Below are 19,076 nucleotides of genomic sequence, written 5' to 3'. Positions count from 1 at the left end.
TTAGCGTTTTTAGTCCCGCGAATTATGATGATTACTTTCGACTGTCACTTCCTTTCCTTTTCCCTTCTCTTAGTGGTCATACACCTGTCTATATTTGCTATAAGTTTATATTATGCCAGACAAAGTCTGTGTAAATAACAAATAATCCGTGTGGCACATTTTCACCAATGTCGCTACTCAATTTCCTGCTGCCACATTTGCTATCAAAGCATGCAACCTGCCTTTTGTTACTTGGTTTGTGGGGTTTGAATATCATGAACATTGTCAATAAGTTTTTCATTAGATTAGTGAAATATGATATACAAGTATTTGCATTAAATCACAATTCGCACAAAGATTTGAAACTGATCTTTGGTAAAATGGTTTCTTACAAGAAAATAATTCGAAAAATGAAATATATCTTAAGCAATACGATTTGACAACAATTTTCAGTAATTTTCAAACACTACCTTATTTAACTTTCATATTGTAAACTTTAAATATATCATTAGTTAATTTTTTTAGAATTAAGTTATTTTTGTAATACTTACCATAACAGCTAAATAATTGTACATATGAAAATTACAAATATTAAGCTTTAAATCTGAGCTTAGAATAGTATAACAAAGTTTCTTAAACTCAGAAACTATAATGTCATTTCTAGCGTGACTCAACACAACACTCATATTAGTGAAACAAAGATTCTCCCAATGCACTCGCACATTTATGAACAACATTTTAAGACCCTCTATTATAATTGTGTGTCATTCACAGAGTATCTATGGTTTCGCATGCCAAAAAATGCTGTTAATCCCTGTCGCATTTGCGAAAAATTTTCTTTTTGTTTTGGCTTCATAAATGTCACAAAAAGGCGACTCCTTGTTGCTGTTGTCGTGTCGGGTCGGCGGCTAATCATAAAAAATATTAAGCGCTGATTTTGACGCGACATTTTTAACGTTCGAGCGTGCTAATGAGTTTCGTATTTTTTCTGTCTTTGCTGCCAGCTTGTCTGGGAACTGGGAAGTTGAAGTTGGGTCTTTGTCTGCTGTCAATCCACCCGCTTGTTAATTAGTTCTTCCGCTTAAAATGTATTTAATGCTTACGTGCTAATATTTGGCGACTGCCACGCCCCCTCTCCGCCTACATCGCTTGACATGCGATTAATAAATAAATTTCAAGTTGGTTGCGTGTCCTGTTTCTCTAGCTCTTTTGGGGGGCAACTTTGTCGTCCTTAAATGCCTTTCGTTTCTAATTTGTTTATGGGTTCATTTCCCAGCGGTCAATTGTTGGGTCGTCTCTGATTTTTTTCTAGCTTTTGCATATGACTTCCTGTCGCGCCTTTTGTTCAAAATATATACGAGAGAAAAACACCTTTTCAATTAGCCAGCCGCACTTGAAATCCATTTGAGGCGTTAATTTTTTGTTGGCATGGCCAAGAACAAAAACCGTTAACGCGCCACTCGCTTGGCAAGTGACACTTGGCCAGCATCGCCTTCTATAATCTCCCACCAAAGAGTACTAAAAATAAAAAAGGTTTTCCTAGTGGAGCCCATTGAATTCCTGGTTTTAATTGAGCGCGCAGACGTGCCACATTAAAAGCGTGTTGCTAGCAAATGAAAATACAAATAATGTTAATTTCCAGTAAAGTGCTACAAATTGATTTCAAGCATAAAAACGCCACACAAAAAATAAGTTATAAAAATTCGAAAATAGCAGAAGGAAAATGGATCGTAATATGCCACCAAGGTAGTCTCGTAAAGATATGGATGAAATTTCACAGCTCAATTAAAGCTGGCTAGAAAGCGTTACATTTAATCCATAAAAAGAAAACTGTCAACGTATGTATCTGTGCTTGTCCTAGAAACGAACGGTAAAGTGAACATGCCTCTGAGTCAGCGATCAGTGGGTGAACAATGCAAACAAATCATTTTATTTTATGCCTTGGTTTTTCTTTTTTTTTTTGTTGGTGGGGAATTGTAACATTGCCACGAAATTGATTAACAAAAATGACAATCATATCTATTATATGTATCTCTTTGTAAGTATCTTGTTGTGTATATGTATCTGTATCTGTATCTTTTCGATTGCATCTGCTGCACGTCGCATTGTCATTAACTGGCTGCATTCTCTGCCTTTCTCTCGCTCAACTTTTGCGCCTCTGTCATCTAATTGACATTTGTTAATAGTTTTCCTCTCTTCTGCTTGTGTACGATTGCTTCGACACAAAATGAAAATTTTATACCATCTTTGTTGTTGTTATTGTTGGTGGGGTCATAAAAGGCGTTTGTTCATGAAATTGTCAGTAATTTTTATTGCCGACCAGGCTTGTTGACTAATCATTTTCAGTTCATCGTTTTGTTACCCATTTTGCCCCGTTCATTCTTCTATTCTGATTCTTATCTCTTCTATTCCAAAAAAGAGAAGAGAAAGATGGAGCAAAATCTAAACACGTCAACCAATCGATCAGTGGCAGAAGAAAAAAAAAAACAACCTCTAATAATTGCTTACAATTTTTTTTGTATTTTCTTTGGATTGTAAATGCAAATGGCATAATTGACATTGACGGCCAGACGAAGGCATCATCATTAATCAACGTGACGATGGGCATTGCAGTCCAGTTGCTGTTGCAGTTGCAATGAAAATGCATTTGATGCTTTTTCGGCTTTGGGAATTGTTTCGCGTTAAGGAAAAACCATTTAATGATTGTCCAGATACAAACACACAGGATAATTGTGTGACAAACAGTAGCTGCAACTGTCACAGTAAATTAACCCGAGTTATGTGGGCTCACACGACTCGAATTAGAGCAAGTTGTTGTGAGTATTTTATTGTTCCAACAATCACTAGACATTAACTGACACTGTGACAGGCCATTTTAAAATAGTTTTTATAGAGGATTTGGCACAACTTTGAAAAAATAGTAATAACAAGTAAGACTGTAAGATACCTATATTGAATAAGAGCAATACAGTGTGACTTTATTATAAAAATATACCAAATTAATATACTATATATATACTAAGAATATACCAAAGGCTATTGTAGGTATATTTATACAGTACACACTACATTTAAAATACTACACTACTACACTACATTTATATATATAAAATATATAGTGTGCCAGCCATACCAGATCTCTATCTCTTATAGTATGTGACATTTAGCTGTTCAAAACGCGAATTACATTGAAATTTATTAAGAAAAAACAATAGTTGCATATTGAAAATGTCTACAATATATTCAGAATAAAATATATTACAATAAATTGTATACAACATGGTATTTTAAGCTTAAAGATATGGATAATATGTTTAGCATAAATTAGAAAAAAAACTCGCAATAAATAGAATGCTTCTAGGTACGTAATGCTCTTAACAACTGTTAGGCTAATCTCCCACATAATTTAATCAGATCACTTTAAAAGTTTACGCAACTCTTGAGTGCATATTCCCTCGGCTTTTATTCATTACTCCTTCCCCACTTCATCTCTGTCGTTGGCAATTAATCAAAAAGCGCTGCTCAAAAGGCATAAAACGAGATGAAAAGACGTTGAGCGGTAGACCTGAAATAAATTGCATAATGGCAACAGTCATACTCGCACATAAATAATTATAAATGTGGCCATACAAAAGGCAAAAGTATTAAAGCAAAATCAGAGTGAGGCCAAAGGCAAAACAGCTTCCAGTAACTCGCCAACTTTTGTTGTAATCCATCAAAAGCGGCGACAAACTTTACGCATTGTTAAACAGAAAAAAAGAGGCAGCTGCCAAAGGGTTGGCAAGCTCATAAATAAGCAGTTATTAAGTAAATAGAAGAAGAATACTGTTTATATATACTACATATATAAACATATTCAAAATGCGTAGCTTGTGGGTGGGCCAGTTCAGGGAAGAGGCACAGTTATTGACAATTGCCAACAACAACAACAACAACAACAACAACAATAAGAATACACTCGTAGGGAACAACTCGTAGAATTGCGAGTGTAATTTTTGCCATTTAGCTGGCCGGGCACGTTTTGCATTTAGCGCGTAAAATAAATTTGCACAATTTGTGACAAGTGTTCGGGCAAAAAGCAAGAAAAACTTTGCAAGCTCCCAGAGATACAACACACAACACACAACATTGACAACTTGTCGTGCGGGCGAAGGCGATTGGAATGGAGGAGGTGGAGGCGAAGTTGGAGGCGAAGGCGAAGGCGGAGGCAGCCTGTCTCTTTGTTTGGAGGCGTCACTCTGGGCAGCCCGCCGGCTAATTGTCATGCCAGCCAGGCAAACGCATTTGGACAACAGTCTGCCTGTCTGCCGCAGTCTCTTTGTCTGTCTCCCAGTCCGCAGTCATCTGTCTGTTTGTTGCGTATTTCTTTTTTGCTACTGATTTTTCTTATTTTCTTACTCTCTGTCCATCAATTGACTTTATCTATTTGAACTCACATGTTAAAAATATCAATTTGTTGTCGACTTTTGCTGCGGGCTTTTCTTGTCGCTGTTGTTGTCTTCTGAGCAGCTTCAACTTCCAGCTACAGCTACAGCTTTAGCCTAGCTCCGCGTGCAGCAGCTGCCAATGGAGTGGAGTCAGTAGAGTCGAAGTTTTGCCTCTTGGTGTGATTTATGGCCACTTTGTGGCATAAATGTAGGTGCGGCCGCACATAAATCATCGTCGCAACTTGCAACGCGTTGCAGAATTAGCGGCACAAAAACGCGTTGCAACTCGATACCTATTCGATACCTCGCCACAAACATGGAATTGCTAATTTTTGGTGAGGTTCATAACTTTAAATTGATTCTTTTAACTGCGCGTACTTAACGCAAAGTAATTACAATTAAAATTATGCCATGTGATGCATCTATTAAACACCTGTTATCCTGCGCTGGACTTTTGCGCCAAGTCATCGCGGCACACCCATTGAAATCACTTAATTCCTTCACTAAGTCCAATTATGAATGTGCCGGGGCAATAAGTGTGCCCCACTTGAGGGATAAAAACTTAGTAAATTAAAAGGGCAACAATCCGAATGCCACACCCACAACACAACATTCACATGAATAATTCATTCATTTGAGCTGTTAGAAATCTGTTGTTGCTACGCTTCTTATTTACCATGATGCCGCACAAATGAAAAAAAATCCATACCATAGATATAATTGAGAAGTGCACAGCCCGCAAAATCGAGGGAATTTTAATTAGAAGCGAAGTCAAAGTGTCTTATCATAATTTCCACACAATCATTTTCCATTCCATTTTCGTGATTTTCGCCAACAATTCGCTTTTGGGAAAATGTGTTCAAAGAATTGTTTAGTCATTCAGTTGACTCCACATACACATACACACACACACTTACACAGGCACACACACATCAATCATCTGGGCGTCAGGACAGCTGAGTTAATGGTCAGGGATAATGTGCTGGGTGTTTGCGTGTCCTCTATCCTTGCTGTATGTTGTGCTGTGTTGGCTTAGGACTTTCAGTTGGACAAGTGCATGATTAATTATTTTATTATCTATAAATTGGTTTTAGCTGGCAACTGTAGACAAACCAGGTTCACTTCCCTTTCCCTTTCCTTTTCATTTTCTATTCTCCTTCCCATTCACTGTTTCCTTTCATATTCTCATAATTTGTGTTGCATACTTTAAGGTGCATCTAAATTTTCTATTTCCTATGCAACGTATGTATGTTCTAATCAAATTGTAGAGGACTCAAAATCTACATTAAACTTACATATTTAGTATTCTTATTGTTTATTGCACAAATTAGTGAGGCGAAACAAATATGATGTAGATAATTAATTATATTTGGGTGCAAGTCGAGAGCAAAATATCATTAACTGGAAAAGCAAAAAACTCAATTTCACTTGTGCTCTAACTATCTTTTTATTACTTCAGTCTGAAGATTAAAAATGACTATTAATTTTGACTTGACAAAAATTATCGCTTTAAATTTTAATAGTTTAAAGGGTTACATTTGTTATAATCAACACTCAAAATTTTCTGTGCTGGTTGAATTTTGTTTTATAGAAATCGTTGTTTCTATTATTTATTATTTGTTGTATTTTATTAAAGTTTCAGTCAAGGTTGCTCAACAAGGAAATACCCACTACACATCTTCAATAAGTACAAAATAGTGTTTTCTTTCTGTTTCTTGAGGTATTTAAATGGCTGCAACATCACCGATCAATAAGCGCCAACAAGCTGACGAATAGTCGCAAAGTATCCTACAAAATCACCAATCAAGCTGTGTATAGTCGTAAGCTCTGTTTTAAATGCATATTTGCAGTAAATAAACGGTTCATTAGTTTATTTTCATTCATAGTAGTAACATTTTGTATATAGTATAAACAATTATTTTTAAACATTTTTTTACGTTTAGTCATTTTCAATGTAGTACTCATATCAATATACCACATACGAGGGTTGCTATTTATATTTCTGGCCTAATAATGAAAATGCGAATATTTATAAAAAAAAAAATGGATTTATTGTTTGTCACAGTATTCTCCAGCAAGATTTATATACTTTTGAATGCCCTCAAATCAATTGTCGAAGCACTTTTTCCACTCTGATTGAGGCACCTCCAAAACATGGTTTTTGAACACTTTAACAGCACTTTCTGACATCGAAAATTCGTGACCACGCCTTTTTTCCTTGATGTACGGGTATAAAAAGAAGTCTTTGGGTGCCAAGTCAGGGCTGTACGGCGGATGACCCATGAATTCCACGTTTTAACCACAAAAAAAAAGGGGCGGGTTTGAGCTGGTGTGTGAGAGTTCGCGTTGTCATGGTGCGGAATGATCCATCTTTTCTTGTTCGTTTTTCGAATTTCTACAAGGACTTCAGGCTTACAAATTATGGTGTACCACTCAGAATTGACCGTCCTACATTGGTCAAGCGAAACAGTCGCCACATGACCAGTTTTACCGAAGAAACAGGCGACCATTTGCTGAATAGTGCTTCCTCCACGAACAAGGTTCGTTGGATTTGGCTCGTCTTCAAAGACCCACACGGTCGATTGCTGTTTTGTTTTGGGCTCATAACCATAGATCTATGATTTGTCACCTGTGACTATCTTATAAATGTCTTTTGAAGCACAGGGAATGTATTTTTCCAAAATTTCTTTGAACCAATCCACACAAGCCTTTTTTTGAGCAATTGTCAAATTGTACGGGATCCAACGAGAACAATCCTTTTTTACGACCAGGTGTTTATGCAATATCGAATGTATTCTGGTGGAAGAAATGTCAAAGGATGCCTCTATCTCACGATATGTCACATGACGATCTAGCATTATCAGTTCACGCACGGCATCAATGTTTTCTGGCACAACGTCTGTTTTTTGACGACCTTCACCACCTTCGTCTTCCAGCGAGCATCGGCCACGATAGAATCCATTAAACCAGTATTTCACAGGGTTATAGGATGGCACTTCATCTCGTTATAAAGATTTAAGTTCATCGGTGCACTCTTATCGTAATAATCCAAGTCGAAAGTTGTGAAAAATTATTGCTCGAAAGTGTTCACGAGTTAATTCGATTTTTCTGCCAAGGTAAGTTTTTGATTAATCGTTTATCGATATCAAACGTGGTCGCACATGAAAAAGTTGTATGGAGCTTTTATCAATAAAAGTCCAAACTTTTTTTGGGAAATAGCCAATTGGTCCTAATATGGCTAAAAGTGACCTAGGCCAGAAACTTAAATAGCAACCCTCGTATAGCCTTCGGTATATTTTTCACGAGCACACTTGACTAAAACTTTCTATCTTGTTTATTTTTATATTAAAATTTACTCTCTCCTAATTATTTCGATTATATTTTATAAAATTAAGACATTAACATAAAATGTAATGTGATGAACACTATATTAATAACAACAAGTAAGAAAGCTACAGTCGAGTGTGCTCGACTGTGAGATACCCGCTACCCATTTTGAATAAAAGCAATATATTTTGCGGTATTATTCTCAAAACATACCAATTATACTACAAAAATACTGAAAATATATTTTGGGGTATTATTATTAAAATATACCAAATATACTAAAACACTAAAAAATATGCCAAATGTAAAAATGTACCGCATTCAAAATATATCATAGACGGCACAATATACCAGATTGTCGGCCAAAGCAAATTAGACCCCTAGTAAGTAGGCGTTTTTGCCCATACAAAATTATTTCTTTAATAACTTCGACAATTTTTATCTGATCGAAACCAAATTTTCAGGAATCATAACTATTATACTTATTATTGTATATACTAAAATTCGCTTTACATCTACGCTTGTTATTCGATTTTTTTGATTTACGGGGGCCGAAGTGGGCGTGGCAAAAATTTGAAACAAACTTGATCTGCGTGCAAACATAACAAATGCTGTCGAAAAAAAATTATAGCTCTATCTCTTATAGTCTCTGAGATCTAGGTGTTCATACGGACGGACGGACAGACACACAGACACACAGACGGACAGACGGACATGGCCAGATCGTCTTGGCTGTTGACGCTGATCAAGAATATATATACTTTATAGGGTCGGAGATGCCTCCTTCTACCTGTTACATACATTTGCCGGCACAAAGTTATAATACCCTTCTACCCTATGGGTAGCGGGTATAAAAACTCCGTACTGTATTTTATTTAAAAATTTGTCCCTGGTATTTCACAGTCGATCACACTCAAGTGGAGTTCTCTTTCCTATTCATCATTCTAGATGGCAAATCATTTTCTCTTTTCAGATTTAAATGATCACTCACAATGATCATAAAGCGCCAAACACAAGCTGAGGAATATTTGCAAGGTATCCGATAAAAGAAAGATCCCCATAATCGCCCAGTAAATAATTGGTACATTACTGTCTTCTCATTCATAGGTACAAAATTTATTTTATAAAAATTTACTTTTAATAGTCGTTCTCGAAAAACCACGTGCATTCATCGCGATGGGCTTCAAAATCCTCAGCTCGTCGAGCATATGCATAATGTCTATCGCCATCCCATTGAGCTGAATCTCCTCCACAGATCACCAAGCTAGATGTCGCATCGTCATAGAGTGCTATACCGTTGGGCACTAGAACTACACGCCACCAATAGAAGCCGTGGTTTACGTAAAAGTTCTTGGTCACTCGTGTGCTTGCTGGAATGGTGCTGTTCACTGCCGCATAGTAGAACAAGTTAAAATTTAAAGCAACCAAAGTCTTGTTGTGGGCCACTTCAATTATGTAGTCCATATTATTCTGGGGTCCTAACACCAAGTAGTTAGTGCAAAGAGTAAATGACCAATCTTGCTTTCGACAACTAACAAGGTAGTCTTTGCTATCTATGTTTGCCCGACGTAAGCGGGCCATAAAGGAGGTGGAGACCCAATCAATATAATGCGGGAACAATCTGTACACTTTCCGACGCAGGCGGAAGTCTACACTTCTTTGATATGCCGGTTTGATCATCAACTGTCGAAGATTGTCGAGCAATTCAGCGTGCGCACTCGAATTAGATTTCACTTCGGGGCGATTCAGCAATTGTAAATGTGCCATGGTCAGTTGTTCCGAACTTGCACCGAAAGAACTCAGCCGCTGAACTACATTCATTGGGGATTCGGAAGAGAGCACAATGTCAAATAGAGCCTCAAGTATTTCTTTCGTGTAATATTGTTCACTTTCTGTCAAACGCCGCAGCAGTCTGGTGATCATCGAAAACTTGGTATTAGAGTTATTGGTCACTGCCTGCGAAAGAACCTTAGCGCTACGTTTGACGAAGACCCGATAGAACCTTAATGGCGAAACGTAGTATTTATTGCGGATTTGATTGTAGAAATCCAGAATCTTAATGGGATCACTTATGGTTTTCTTAGCGACCAGACATAGTGCCTCGTATATCGCGTCTTCCATTTTTATCGAACGTATTTCTATATTTCTCGCCATTTGCAGCACTGAGTGATAACGGTTGACGTCACCATTGACAATGACACGTATAATGGCTGCCAGGTTTTGAGGATGTCCGGCTGTTGAGTTAGTGGGACACTCAGATTGATTAGGTGGGAGTTCGTTGATCCTTCCAATTACTGTAGCGTAGCCTTTGCAAATCGACGAAGTTTCTCCGTCTTTTGGAGTTAGTCCAAGAAGCAGGAGGAACAGAACTATTTTGGATGCCATTGCGACTGAAACTGTTTTCTCTGCTCAGAATGCGTTGTTTAAATCTCATTTTCTTTAAGTATTATCAGTTAAATTAGATTTTTGAAATGTCGGGCATAATGTCATTATTAATTGTTTTCGGTATGATAATCACATTTGCGATTAACTGCACAACTTTGTCATAAACTGTAAACATAAAAACTACATTTCGTTTGCGTTCTAATATTTTTGTTATTAAAGTCTGAAGTTGATTTTGATTTGACTAAAAATTATCACTTCTAAGTTATATAGTTCAAAAGGTCAAATTTATTAGAATCACAATTCCAAATAATCTGAGCTGGTTGAGTTCAGTATTTGTTGGTTGTTGTATTCTAAAGGCATCAGTTGATATGGCTAGCTTTCGTACCCAAGCGATTAAATATGATTCTCAAATAACAAAATGTGAAAATGTTCCAGTCGAATTTGGTCGACTGTGAGATACCCACTACCCATTATCAATAAGTGCAAAATAATGATATTATAGTCTCTCTCTATGTCTGTTTCTTGATCTATTTAAATGACTGCACCATTACCCATCAAAAAGCGCCAACCAAAATCTGAATATAGTCATAAAGGTTCAATAAAATAATGATTGCTCAGTAAATAAATTAGTATATTATTTAAAGTACTATGTTATTGACGAACCACAAGCACTTGTCGCGATGACATCTCCTCGAGCGTATACGTAATGAGCACCAAGCTGAATCTAGAGTGCCACACCGTTTGGCACAAGAACCACATACCACCAGAAGTTGTCGCGGAAATGGTAAAAGTTCTATATGGATTGCCATGTTAATTGCCAAATTAAGATACGCTCAATATTTTAAGCCAATCAACGTCAACCTCAGATCAAGTTAGCGCGCTCTGAACCCTTTCCATGACATTTCATTAGTACAAATATCATGGGTACTATACTAGTCGTGGCAATGAATAAGGTAGTTGCTTGGCGTATGTGCACTACCAAGGTTTCATTGAACCATTCAAAATACTGGGGGAATAATCTGTTCACTTTCCGTCGCATGATGTTAGTTATCAACTGCCGAAGATTATCGAGCCATTCAGCGTGCGCACTCGAATTAGATTACATCTCGAGGCGTTTCAGCAATTGTTAGTGTGTCAGGGTCAGCTGTTCCGGACTAGCATCAAAAAATCTCAAACGCTGGACTATGTTCAGTGGGGATCCGGAACAGAGCACAATGTCAAACAGAGTCTCAAGTATCTCGTCCATATATTACTCTGAACATTGTGTTAAACGCTCTACAAATTCAAATACCAACTTCCACACTGGTCAATAAGCCCCAGAAAACGTCGCAAGGTATTTTACAAAACAAAGATCCCCATAATCGCCCAGTAAATTATTGGTTCATTGGTGTCTCTTCATTCACATATACAAAATTTCTTTTACTAACATTTATCTTTACTCGTAATTCTCGAACAACCACGTGCATTCATCGCGATGGGCTTCAAAATCCTCAGCTCGTCGAGCATATGCATAATGTTTGTCGCCATCCCATTGTGCTGAATCGCCTCCACAGAACACCAAGCTAGATGTCGCATCGTCGTAGAATGCCAAACCGTTGGGCACTAGAACCACACGCCACCAATAATAGTCGCTGCTGACGTAAAAGTTCTTGGTAACTCGTGTGCTTGCTGGAATGGTGCTGTTCACTGCCGCACAGTAGAACAAGTTTAAATTTAAGGCAACCAAAGTCTTGTTATGGGCCACTTTAATTCTGTAGTCCACACTATTTTCGCCCCATGGTGCCACGTCGTAAGTACAAATAGTTAATGACCCATCTTGCTTCCGACAACTAACAAGGTACTCTTCGATATCTATGTTTGCCCGACGTAACCGGGCCATAAAGGAGGTGGAGACCCAATCAATATAATGCGGGAACAATCTGTACACTTTCCGACGCAAGCGAAAGTCTACGCTTCTTTTAAATGCCGGCTCGACCATCAACTGTCGAAGATTGTCGAGCAAGCCAGCGTGCGCACTCGAATTAGATTGCACTTCGGGGCGATTCAGCAATTGTAAATGTGCCATGGTGAGTTGTTCCGAACTTGCATCGAAAAAGCTCAGCCGCTGAACTATATTCAGTGGGGATTCGGACGACAGCACAATATCAAATAGAGCCTCAAGTATCTCTTCCGTGTAATATTGTTCGCTTTCTGTCAAACGCCGCAGCAGTCCGGTTATCATCGAAAACTTGGTATCAGAGTTATTGGACACTGCCTGCGAAAGAACCTTAGCACTACATTTGACGAAGACCCGATAGAACCTTAACGGCGAAATATAGTATTTATCGTCAATTTGATTGTAAAAATCCAGAATCTTAATCGGATCACTTATGGTTTTCTTAGCGACCAGACATAGTGCCTCGTATATCGCGTCTTCCATTTTTATCGAGCGTCTTTCTATATTTCTCGCCATTTGCAGCACTGTGTGATAACGGTTGACGTCATCATTGACAATGACACGTATAATAGCAGCTAGGTTTCGAGGACGTCCGGCTGTTGAGTTTGAGGGACACTCAGACTGATTAGGTGGGAGTTTGTTGATCCTTCCAATTACTATAGCGTAGCCTTTGCAAATCGACGAAGTTTCTCCGTCTTTTAGAGTTAGTCCAAGAAGCAGGAGAAACAGAACTATTTTGGATGCCATTGCGACTGAAACTGTTTTCTCTGCTAAGAACTCGACGTTTAAATCTCATTTTCTTGAAGTATTATCAGTTGAATTAGGTTTTTGAATTGTCGGGGCAAAATGTCATTAGTCATCTTTCCGGTATGGCAATCATACTTTCAATTGAGTCAAGAGCAAAAGATCATTTCGGTGCACAACCTTGAGATTAGTTGCAAAAAACCAAAAAAAAAAAAACATTTTATTTGAGCTTTAACATTTTTATTATTGCATTCTGATGATTTAATTTTGATTTAATTAAAAAATGAGTTCCAATGTTTACATTTGCTTAAATTATAACTACAAAAAATTTGAGTTGAGTTTTATATAAATCAATGTTTCAAGCTTTTGTACTTTGTTGTATGCTGATAGCATAAGCTGCTTCGCGTTTACATCTGATTTTAAAATAAAAACAAATTCCAGTCGAGATTTCTCGATCGTAAAATACCTTTTTACCATTTTAAATAAATGCAAAACAATGCGATAGTGGTAATTTGGTTGAAATTACGGATTATATAGTAAAATATAATTAAGAGTATATTTTGTATAACGATATTGTAATTAATTAAGTGAAAAATATACAAACATATGTGGTTTGTAGCAATCAGCTGGAATTTACTGCAGAAGTAAGATCAATTCGTGTACAAGTTGTTCTCGAAGAACCACGTGCATTCGTCGCGATGAGCTTCAAAATCCTCAGCTCGTCGAGCATATGCATAATGCTTCTCGCCATCCCATTCTGCTGAATCGCCACCACAGAGCACCAAGCTAGATGTCGCATCATCGTAAAGTGCTATACCGTTTGGCACCAGAACTACACGCCACCAACAGTAGTTGGGGCTAAAGAAAAAGTTGCTAGTATCCATTGTGATTGTTGGAATATTGTTGTTTAAAGTGCCGCAGCAGTTCTCGTATTTATCTATACCAACTAACGTCTTGTTGTGGTCCTTCTCGATTGTGTAGTACACCATGTTATCGCTATATGGCGAATCGGGGCTAGTACAAATACTCATTCTCCCATTTTGCTTTCGGCAACCAATGAGGTAGTCTTCGGTATCTATGTTTGCTCGGCGTAAGTATATACTATGCGAGGAGATCCAATCAAGATAATGCGGGAACAGCTTCCGCACCTTCCGACGCAGGTGGTTCTCCACGTTCCTTTCAAATTTCGGGTCAATCATAACTTGTCGAAAATTATCAAGCAATTCAGCGCGTGCACTCGAATTAGATTTCACCTCGGGGCGTTTCAGCAATTGTAAATGTGCCATGGTCAGTTGTTCAAGACTAGCGCCGAAATAGCTCAGACGTTGAACCACATTTAGAGGGGATTCTGAAGTGAGCACAGTATCAAATACAACCTTAAGTATCTTTTCCGTGTAATATCGTTCGGTTTTAGTCAAACCCTGCAGCAGTCCGTTGATCGCGAACTCAGTAGGCTGGTTAGTTACAGCTAGCGAGAGAGCCTTAGCACTTTGCTGCACAAAAACACGATAGAACATGACTGGCCAAATATGATAGCTATCTCTCATTTGTTTATAGAAGTCCATAATCTTAATAGGATCAATTGTGGACTTCTTAGCGACCATACATAGTGCCTCGTAGATCGCAAATTCCATTTTCATTGAAGGTACTTTCCTCGCCATATTTACCACTGTGTGATAACGGTCCACGTCATCATTGACCATGACACGTATAACAACTACCAGATTATGAATATATCCAACTGTTGAGTTCGAGGCACACTCGAACTCATTAGGTGGGAAATCGTGAATCCTTCCATGTACCGTACCGCCGTATGAGCAGGTCGCCCTAGTGTCTCCTTCTCTTAGAGTTAGTCCAAGAAGCAGCAGGAACAGAACTATTTTGGATGCCATTGCGGCCGAAACTGTTTCCACTGCTCAGAATTCGTTGTTTAAATCTCATTTTCATGAAATCTAATCAGTTGATTTACATTTTTGAATTGTCGGGGCATAGTGTCATTTTGTCGTCATATTTGCGAGTCAGTCTAGAACAAAATACTATTTCCATACCCAACTGAGAGATTAACTTGAAAAACAAAAAACTACATTTCATTTGCGTTTAATCATTTTTAGTATTATTGTCTAAAGTTGAGGAATCACCAAATATTTTAAGTGCACTAAAGCTTATCAACAACAATTATTACAGTTCAAAGGGTCACATTTGTTATAATAAATATATGTCATTTCCAAAATTCGCAGTTGTTTTTTTAAATATAGTATATATCAACTCTTTAATATTTTTTTTTGGGAATATAATGAATATATTTTATATAGTTTTGATGTCTGCCTGTTACATACCTTTTTGGCTATATATACAATTGTATATATTTTATATATCGAGCAAACAATACTTTGACTTGAGTGCCTTGGCACTTAAGTTTCAAGTGGCCGCTGATTTTTGCACAAATTGGCAACATGTTTTGAGCACAGCATCGTTAACCCCACAAATGTGGGTCGTCCATAAATATGATTGCGAAACATTTTACAGCCCAGTCGAGGGTAATAAATCGATGGCACCCCGTATAAGATTGTGCTCCCCGATTTGTCGATCGTACTTCGAACTCAACTATTATGCTCATGATTTGGCCTGTTTCTAATTTGAGGGCACATTTTAATGGCCTGAGTGCACTACGTATTCAATTAGCAAAGTTTTATGACTCCAATGGAGCAACTCGTGGTAGTGAATAGATTGCAGAACAAGTATGTTGACATCTCCAGCAGCAGCTGTGAAGTTATGTCAATGCCAGAGGATTGCTACAATCACAAACAAATGAAAAATGAAACTTATAATCTTATTAGGAGTTGGGGGAAAAAGCGTGAGAAAGTTGTACAAAGATAAGACTTATTAGGGTTATAGTTGAAAAGCACAATTGAGGTATCCCCACTTAGAAAGAATCTGATGACCCCCAACAGAGAGTCGTAATCGAAATACACGGCAGCTAAATTAGAGGTTGCATTATATCCCAATACGGATACTACGGCCCAATTAGCGGCTAGATCATAAACCAGAAGCCACAACTAACTCAATCATTACGCAATTAAGGGAGCACAACTTGTACTATATAGATATAATTTCCTCAGCACACATTAAATCACGCGACCCATTAATAAAATTGTTAAAATTCTCCACTGCGGCGACGGCGTCTTCGACATTTTAATGGACAAACAGAAGTTTTCTCTCTTATATATATTTAATCATTGTCGCTTGGCCATAGATATGCCATAATTCTGTTGAAAACAATTTGTATGCTTTGATTTGTGTGGCAAGCTAGAGATGTTGCCTTGGGCTTGCTCGCAGCTGCAGCTATTTTATGGCCCTGTTTGTAGGCCATTAAATGATTGTGTAAATTCTCCAAAAACAAAATAATCAAAATTTCAACAATTTTTGAGAAGAAGACATAAAAATTATAGATAGAGATACACACACACACACCGAGTGAGAGATTGAAGAGTGTTAAATAGTTGTTGTTTGTGGGATCAATTGAGTTGCCAGTGGAGTCGCCACCTTTTGTGGCAACTGTACAATCTTTTGCCTTTGTTTTTGATTGACAATTGTGCAGCAGCAGCGTGTGGCACGTGTGGGGAAGCAATGGGGAGGCAAGCCGAGGCCAGGACTTATCAAGGCGGCATCTAATGTCATGCCTGACATGCGATGCGAGAGCGGAGGGGGACAAAAGCAAGAACTGTCACTTGATGTTAGTCGCAAGCGTTGCCATGTGACAGTGCATTCATTTCTCATCATCTGTTGCACGGGGCACAGCCCGAAGACGCAGGCGCAGGCGCACACAACATGTGTTGCATATTACTTGGAAAATGCCTCAAATAGTTGCGGCTTTTGCCTGCAGATGTTTTAGCTGCTCGCGCCCCCCGTTTTGCTGATAACTAATGCCTAGGCCTAGGTCCAAAGTGACGTTTTCATTTTTCGGAAAATCCCCCATTTCACTTGTCGTTGTCGTTCGTTGGTCGTTGTTCGTTGTTCGTTGTTCTCGAGTATTTTTAGCACGTGGCGAACGCGCGCGCGTTTAGCCGAGCGACCCCAACATGACATCGAAACCAGGGGAAATCCCCCTAGCTACACCCTCCACCCTCTTGCCACGCCCCAATGGGGCCGCCCTCGTTGTATCGTGAATGAAAATGTATAAATAAAATTTGTAGATCGCTCTGCGTTCTGGGGAAATCCATCCGTGAAAATGTTGAAAATATCTCCTGCTGAGTTTTTCTCTTTGGCGCACTTTTCACTTTTTCTATTTAAACAACAAAATTTCTTTCTTTTTTTTTGGGCGGGGGGAGCCATCTATGTAAGTCGGGATTTCACTTGATGAGGTGTTGAAGTCTCAGTTCTAATGAAACTCCAGAAATTGATTTATTCTACTTGTTTGTTTTAACACCCAGCTGTAATTCGAGCTGAGCATAATTCAACAAAAAAGTGCATTTGCTTCGCTCGCTTTCAAAGACCTTTATTGCTAGCTAACTAAATGATATGGTATATAAGTAAAATAGAATACATTTCACGCAGTTTAACTGTCGCGATCCTCAATGCGCACCACGACAATAAGTCCACCCACATTATTTCCATCGTTCCAGAACGTGATGATCGCCTTGACCAGACCACGCGGCACCTGATCGGGCCAATCTTCGATGTTGAATATCAGTTTCTTGATGAAGAATTCACCTTGGGGTATGGGACACGAGTCCTCGTCGACCAATGGGAAATTTGTGACGTCGCCCTCTCTGACCGATGGCTGCACAAACTGTACATAGAACTTCTTGAAACAATCGCAAATGTTTGTGGGCGGCACATCGAACACAATGCGCTTGTAGTCACCATCGCTCTTGGGACTCGAATACAATTCCACCGAGACCTTGAAGTCATCGTTGTTCATGTCACCCAAAAAAGGAGAAGGAACCATTCAACGCACGCTCCTCGCCAATGGTTCGCAAAGTGTCAAAGGATACCAGCGACTCGGAGTCGCCCTCAAAGGCATCCAGTTGCTCATTGGTTACCACATAGGACTTTTCGCACTGCAAAACAGAATTTGTGTAAGATTATTCAATTATTTATTTGCGAATACTTACCGCAATGTGATGCAGCAAGTGCAATAAGAGGAAAATCACTGTCAGCTTCATGGCAACGTTGCACTGCACTCTGGTTCATCATTCGAATTCAGAGCTGTATTTATTTGTTGCTTTAGCACGCTATTTTCATGTTATTATACAATATATATAGTTAATTATGCCTTTTAATATTTATTGACAACAATGTTATTATACAATATATGTAGTTAATTATGCCTTGTAATATTTATTGACAACAATGTTGTTAGCTGATTACAATTTACATCAGCTAACAGAGGCGACTCTTGTTTTCATTGTCAACAAAGTAATAAAAATGTATCTTCCTTGTCGAATCAGCAAAACTCAAATTGTACTCTAATGATTGATCAAGGCTGCACTTTCAATTCGTTTGAGTATGCAAATCGAAACTCCAATTAACGCCTAAGAACGTGCCAAGTTGGGCAATTGATTTATGCCTCCGCCTGCGCTTAACTAACGGCAAACTAAACTCTTGGCCATAGGCTGAACCTCACGTAAAGAACACCCACAATGCCTGGAAACCCCGCTGACTATGCCGCAAACTGCAGAGACCTCCAAAATCAATCAACCTCGATTTTACATTTTTTTTTATCTTTTTTGTGGTCTCGACGAATGAGCAACGAAAAAAAGGCAAAAACTCGAAAAATCATAATAATAAATTGCTGTGATTTAATCAATTGTAGCAGGTGTTTTACAACTGCACGCAGTGATCCAGCAGCAAGAGCAACAATAACAACAACTGCAATAACAAGTAAACTGGTTGCAACGATTCTTCAACTCGGTCTTCGGGTGCCACACTTCATACTCGATACTCCATGCTCCATACTCCATTTGTGGGTTGTTTGATTTGCGCAAATTAGCGCGTGCAAAAGACGACGACGAAGAAGTCGAACAAATTGCTACCTTTGGGATGACAAATATTAAATGCTCTGCCAACATGTTTCCCCAGTAAAACCAGTTGAATTGAACAATCGTATGATTAACGTTGATGCTACTAAAATGAATTGCACATCAGAACTGTTGAATTACCTTTTTACGATCCAAGAGAACTTTTTATAATATAGAATGGATTGTAAATTGCATTTCAAAGTGTATTTTTAGGTATAATTGATAATTTGATTGATACTACTAAAAGCTTCAAAGAGA

At 38.3% G+C, this 19,076-nt stretch overlaps 4 protein-coding genes across 4 annotated transcripts; all 4 read right to left on the bottom strand.

Moving 5' to 3' along the window:
* Positions 1–8,870: 8,870 nt before the first annotated feature.
* Positions 8,871–10,118, bottom strand: LOC133840040 (uncharacterized). The gene has a single exon (XM_062271692.1). It carries the CDS (start codon positions 10,116–10,118, stop codon positions 8,871–8,873), a length of 1,248 nt encoding a protein of 415 aa, XP_062127676.1.
* A 1,435-nt stretch (positions 10,119–11,553) lies between these two features.
* Positions 11,554–12,801, bottom strand: LOC133840039 (uncharacterized). Its single transcript, XM_062271691.1, has one exon. The coding sequence runs from the start codon at positions 12,799–12,801 to the stop codon at positions 11,554–11,556; it is 1,248 nt and encodes a 415-aa protein (XP_062127675.1).
* A 647-nt stretch (positions 12,802–13,448) lies between these two features.
* LOC133840038 (uncharacterized) lies at positions 13,449–14,690 on the bottom strand. The gene has a single exon (XM_062271690.1). The coding sequence runs from the start codon at positions 14,688–14,690 to the stop codon at positions 13,449–13,451; it is 1,242 nt and encodes a 413-aa protein (XP_062127674.1).
* Positions 14,691–17,276: 2,586 nt separating this feature from the next.
* LOC133843198 (uncharacterized) lies at positions 17,277–18,004 on the bottom strand. The gene is given in 3 exon segments (XM_062276639.1): positions 17,277–17,731; positions 17,733–17,858; positions 17,913–18,004. Coding segments are annotated over 3 exon segments (555 nt in total). The 5' UTR covers positions 17,964–18,004; the 3' UTR covers positions 17,277–17,353.
* Positions 18,005–19,076: the final 1,072 nt, after the last annotated feature.

This window comes from Drosophila sulfurigaster, chromosome 3 (assembly GCF_023558435.1).
Source record: "Drosophila sulfurigaster albostrigata strain 15112-1811.04 chromosome 3, ASM2355843v2, whole genome shotgun sequence".
Classification (NCBI taxonomy): domain Eukaryota; kingdom Metazoa; phylum Arthropoda; class Insecta; order Diptera; family Drosophilidae; genus Drosophila; species Drosophila sulfurigaster.
This window is presented reverse-complemented; position numbering and strand designations above follow the sequence as displayed.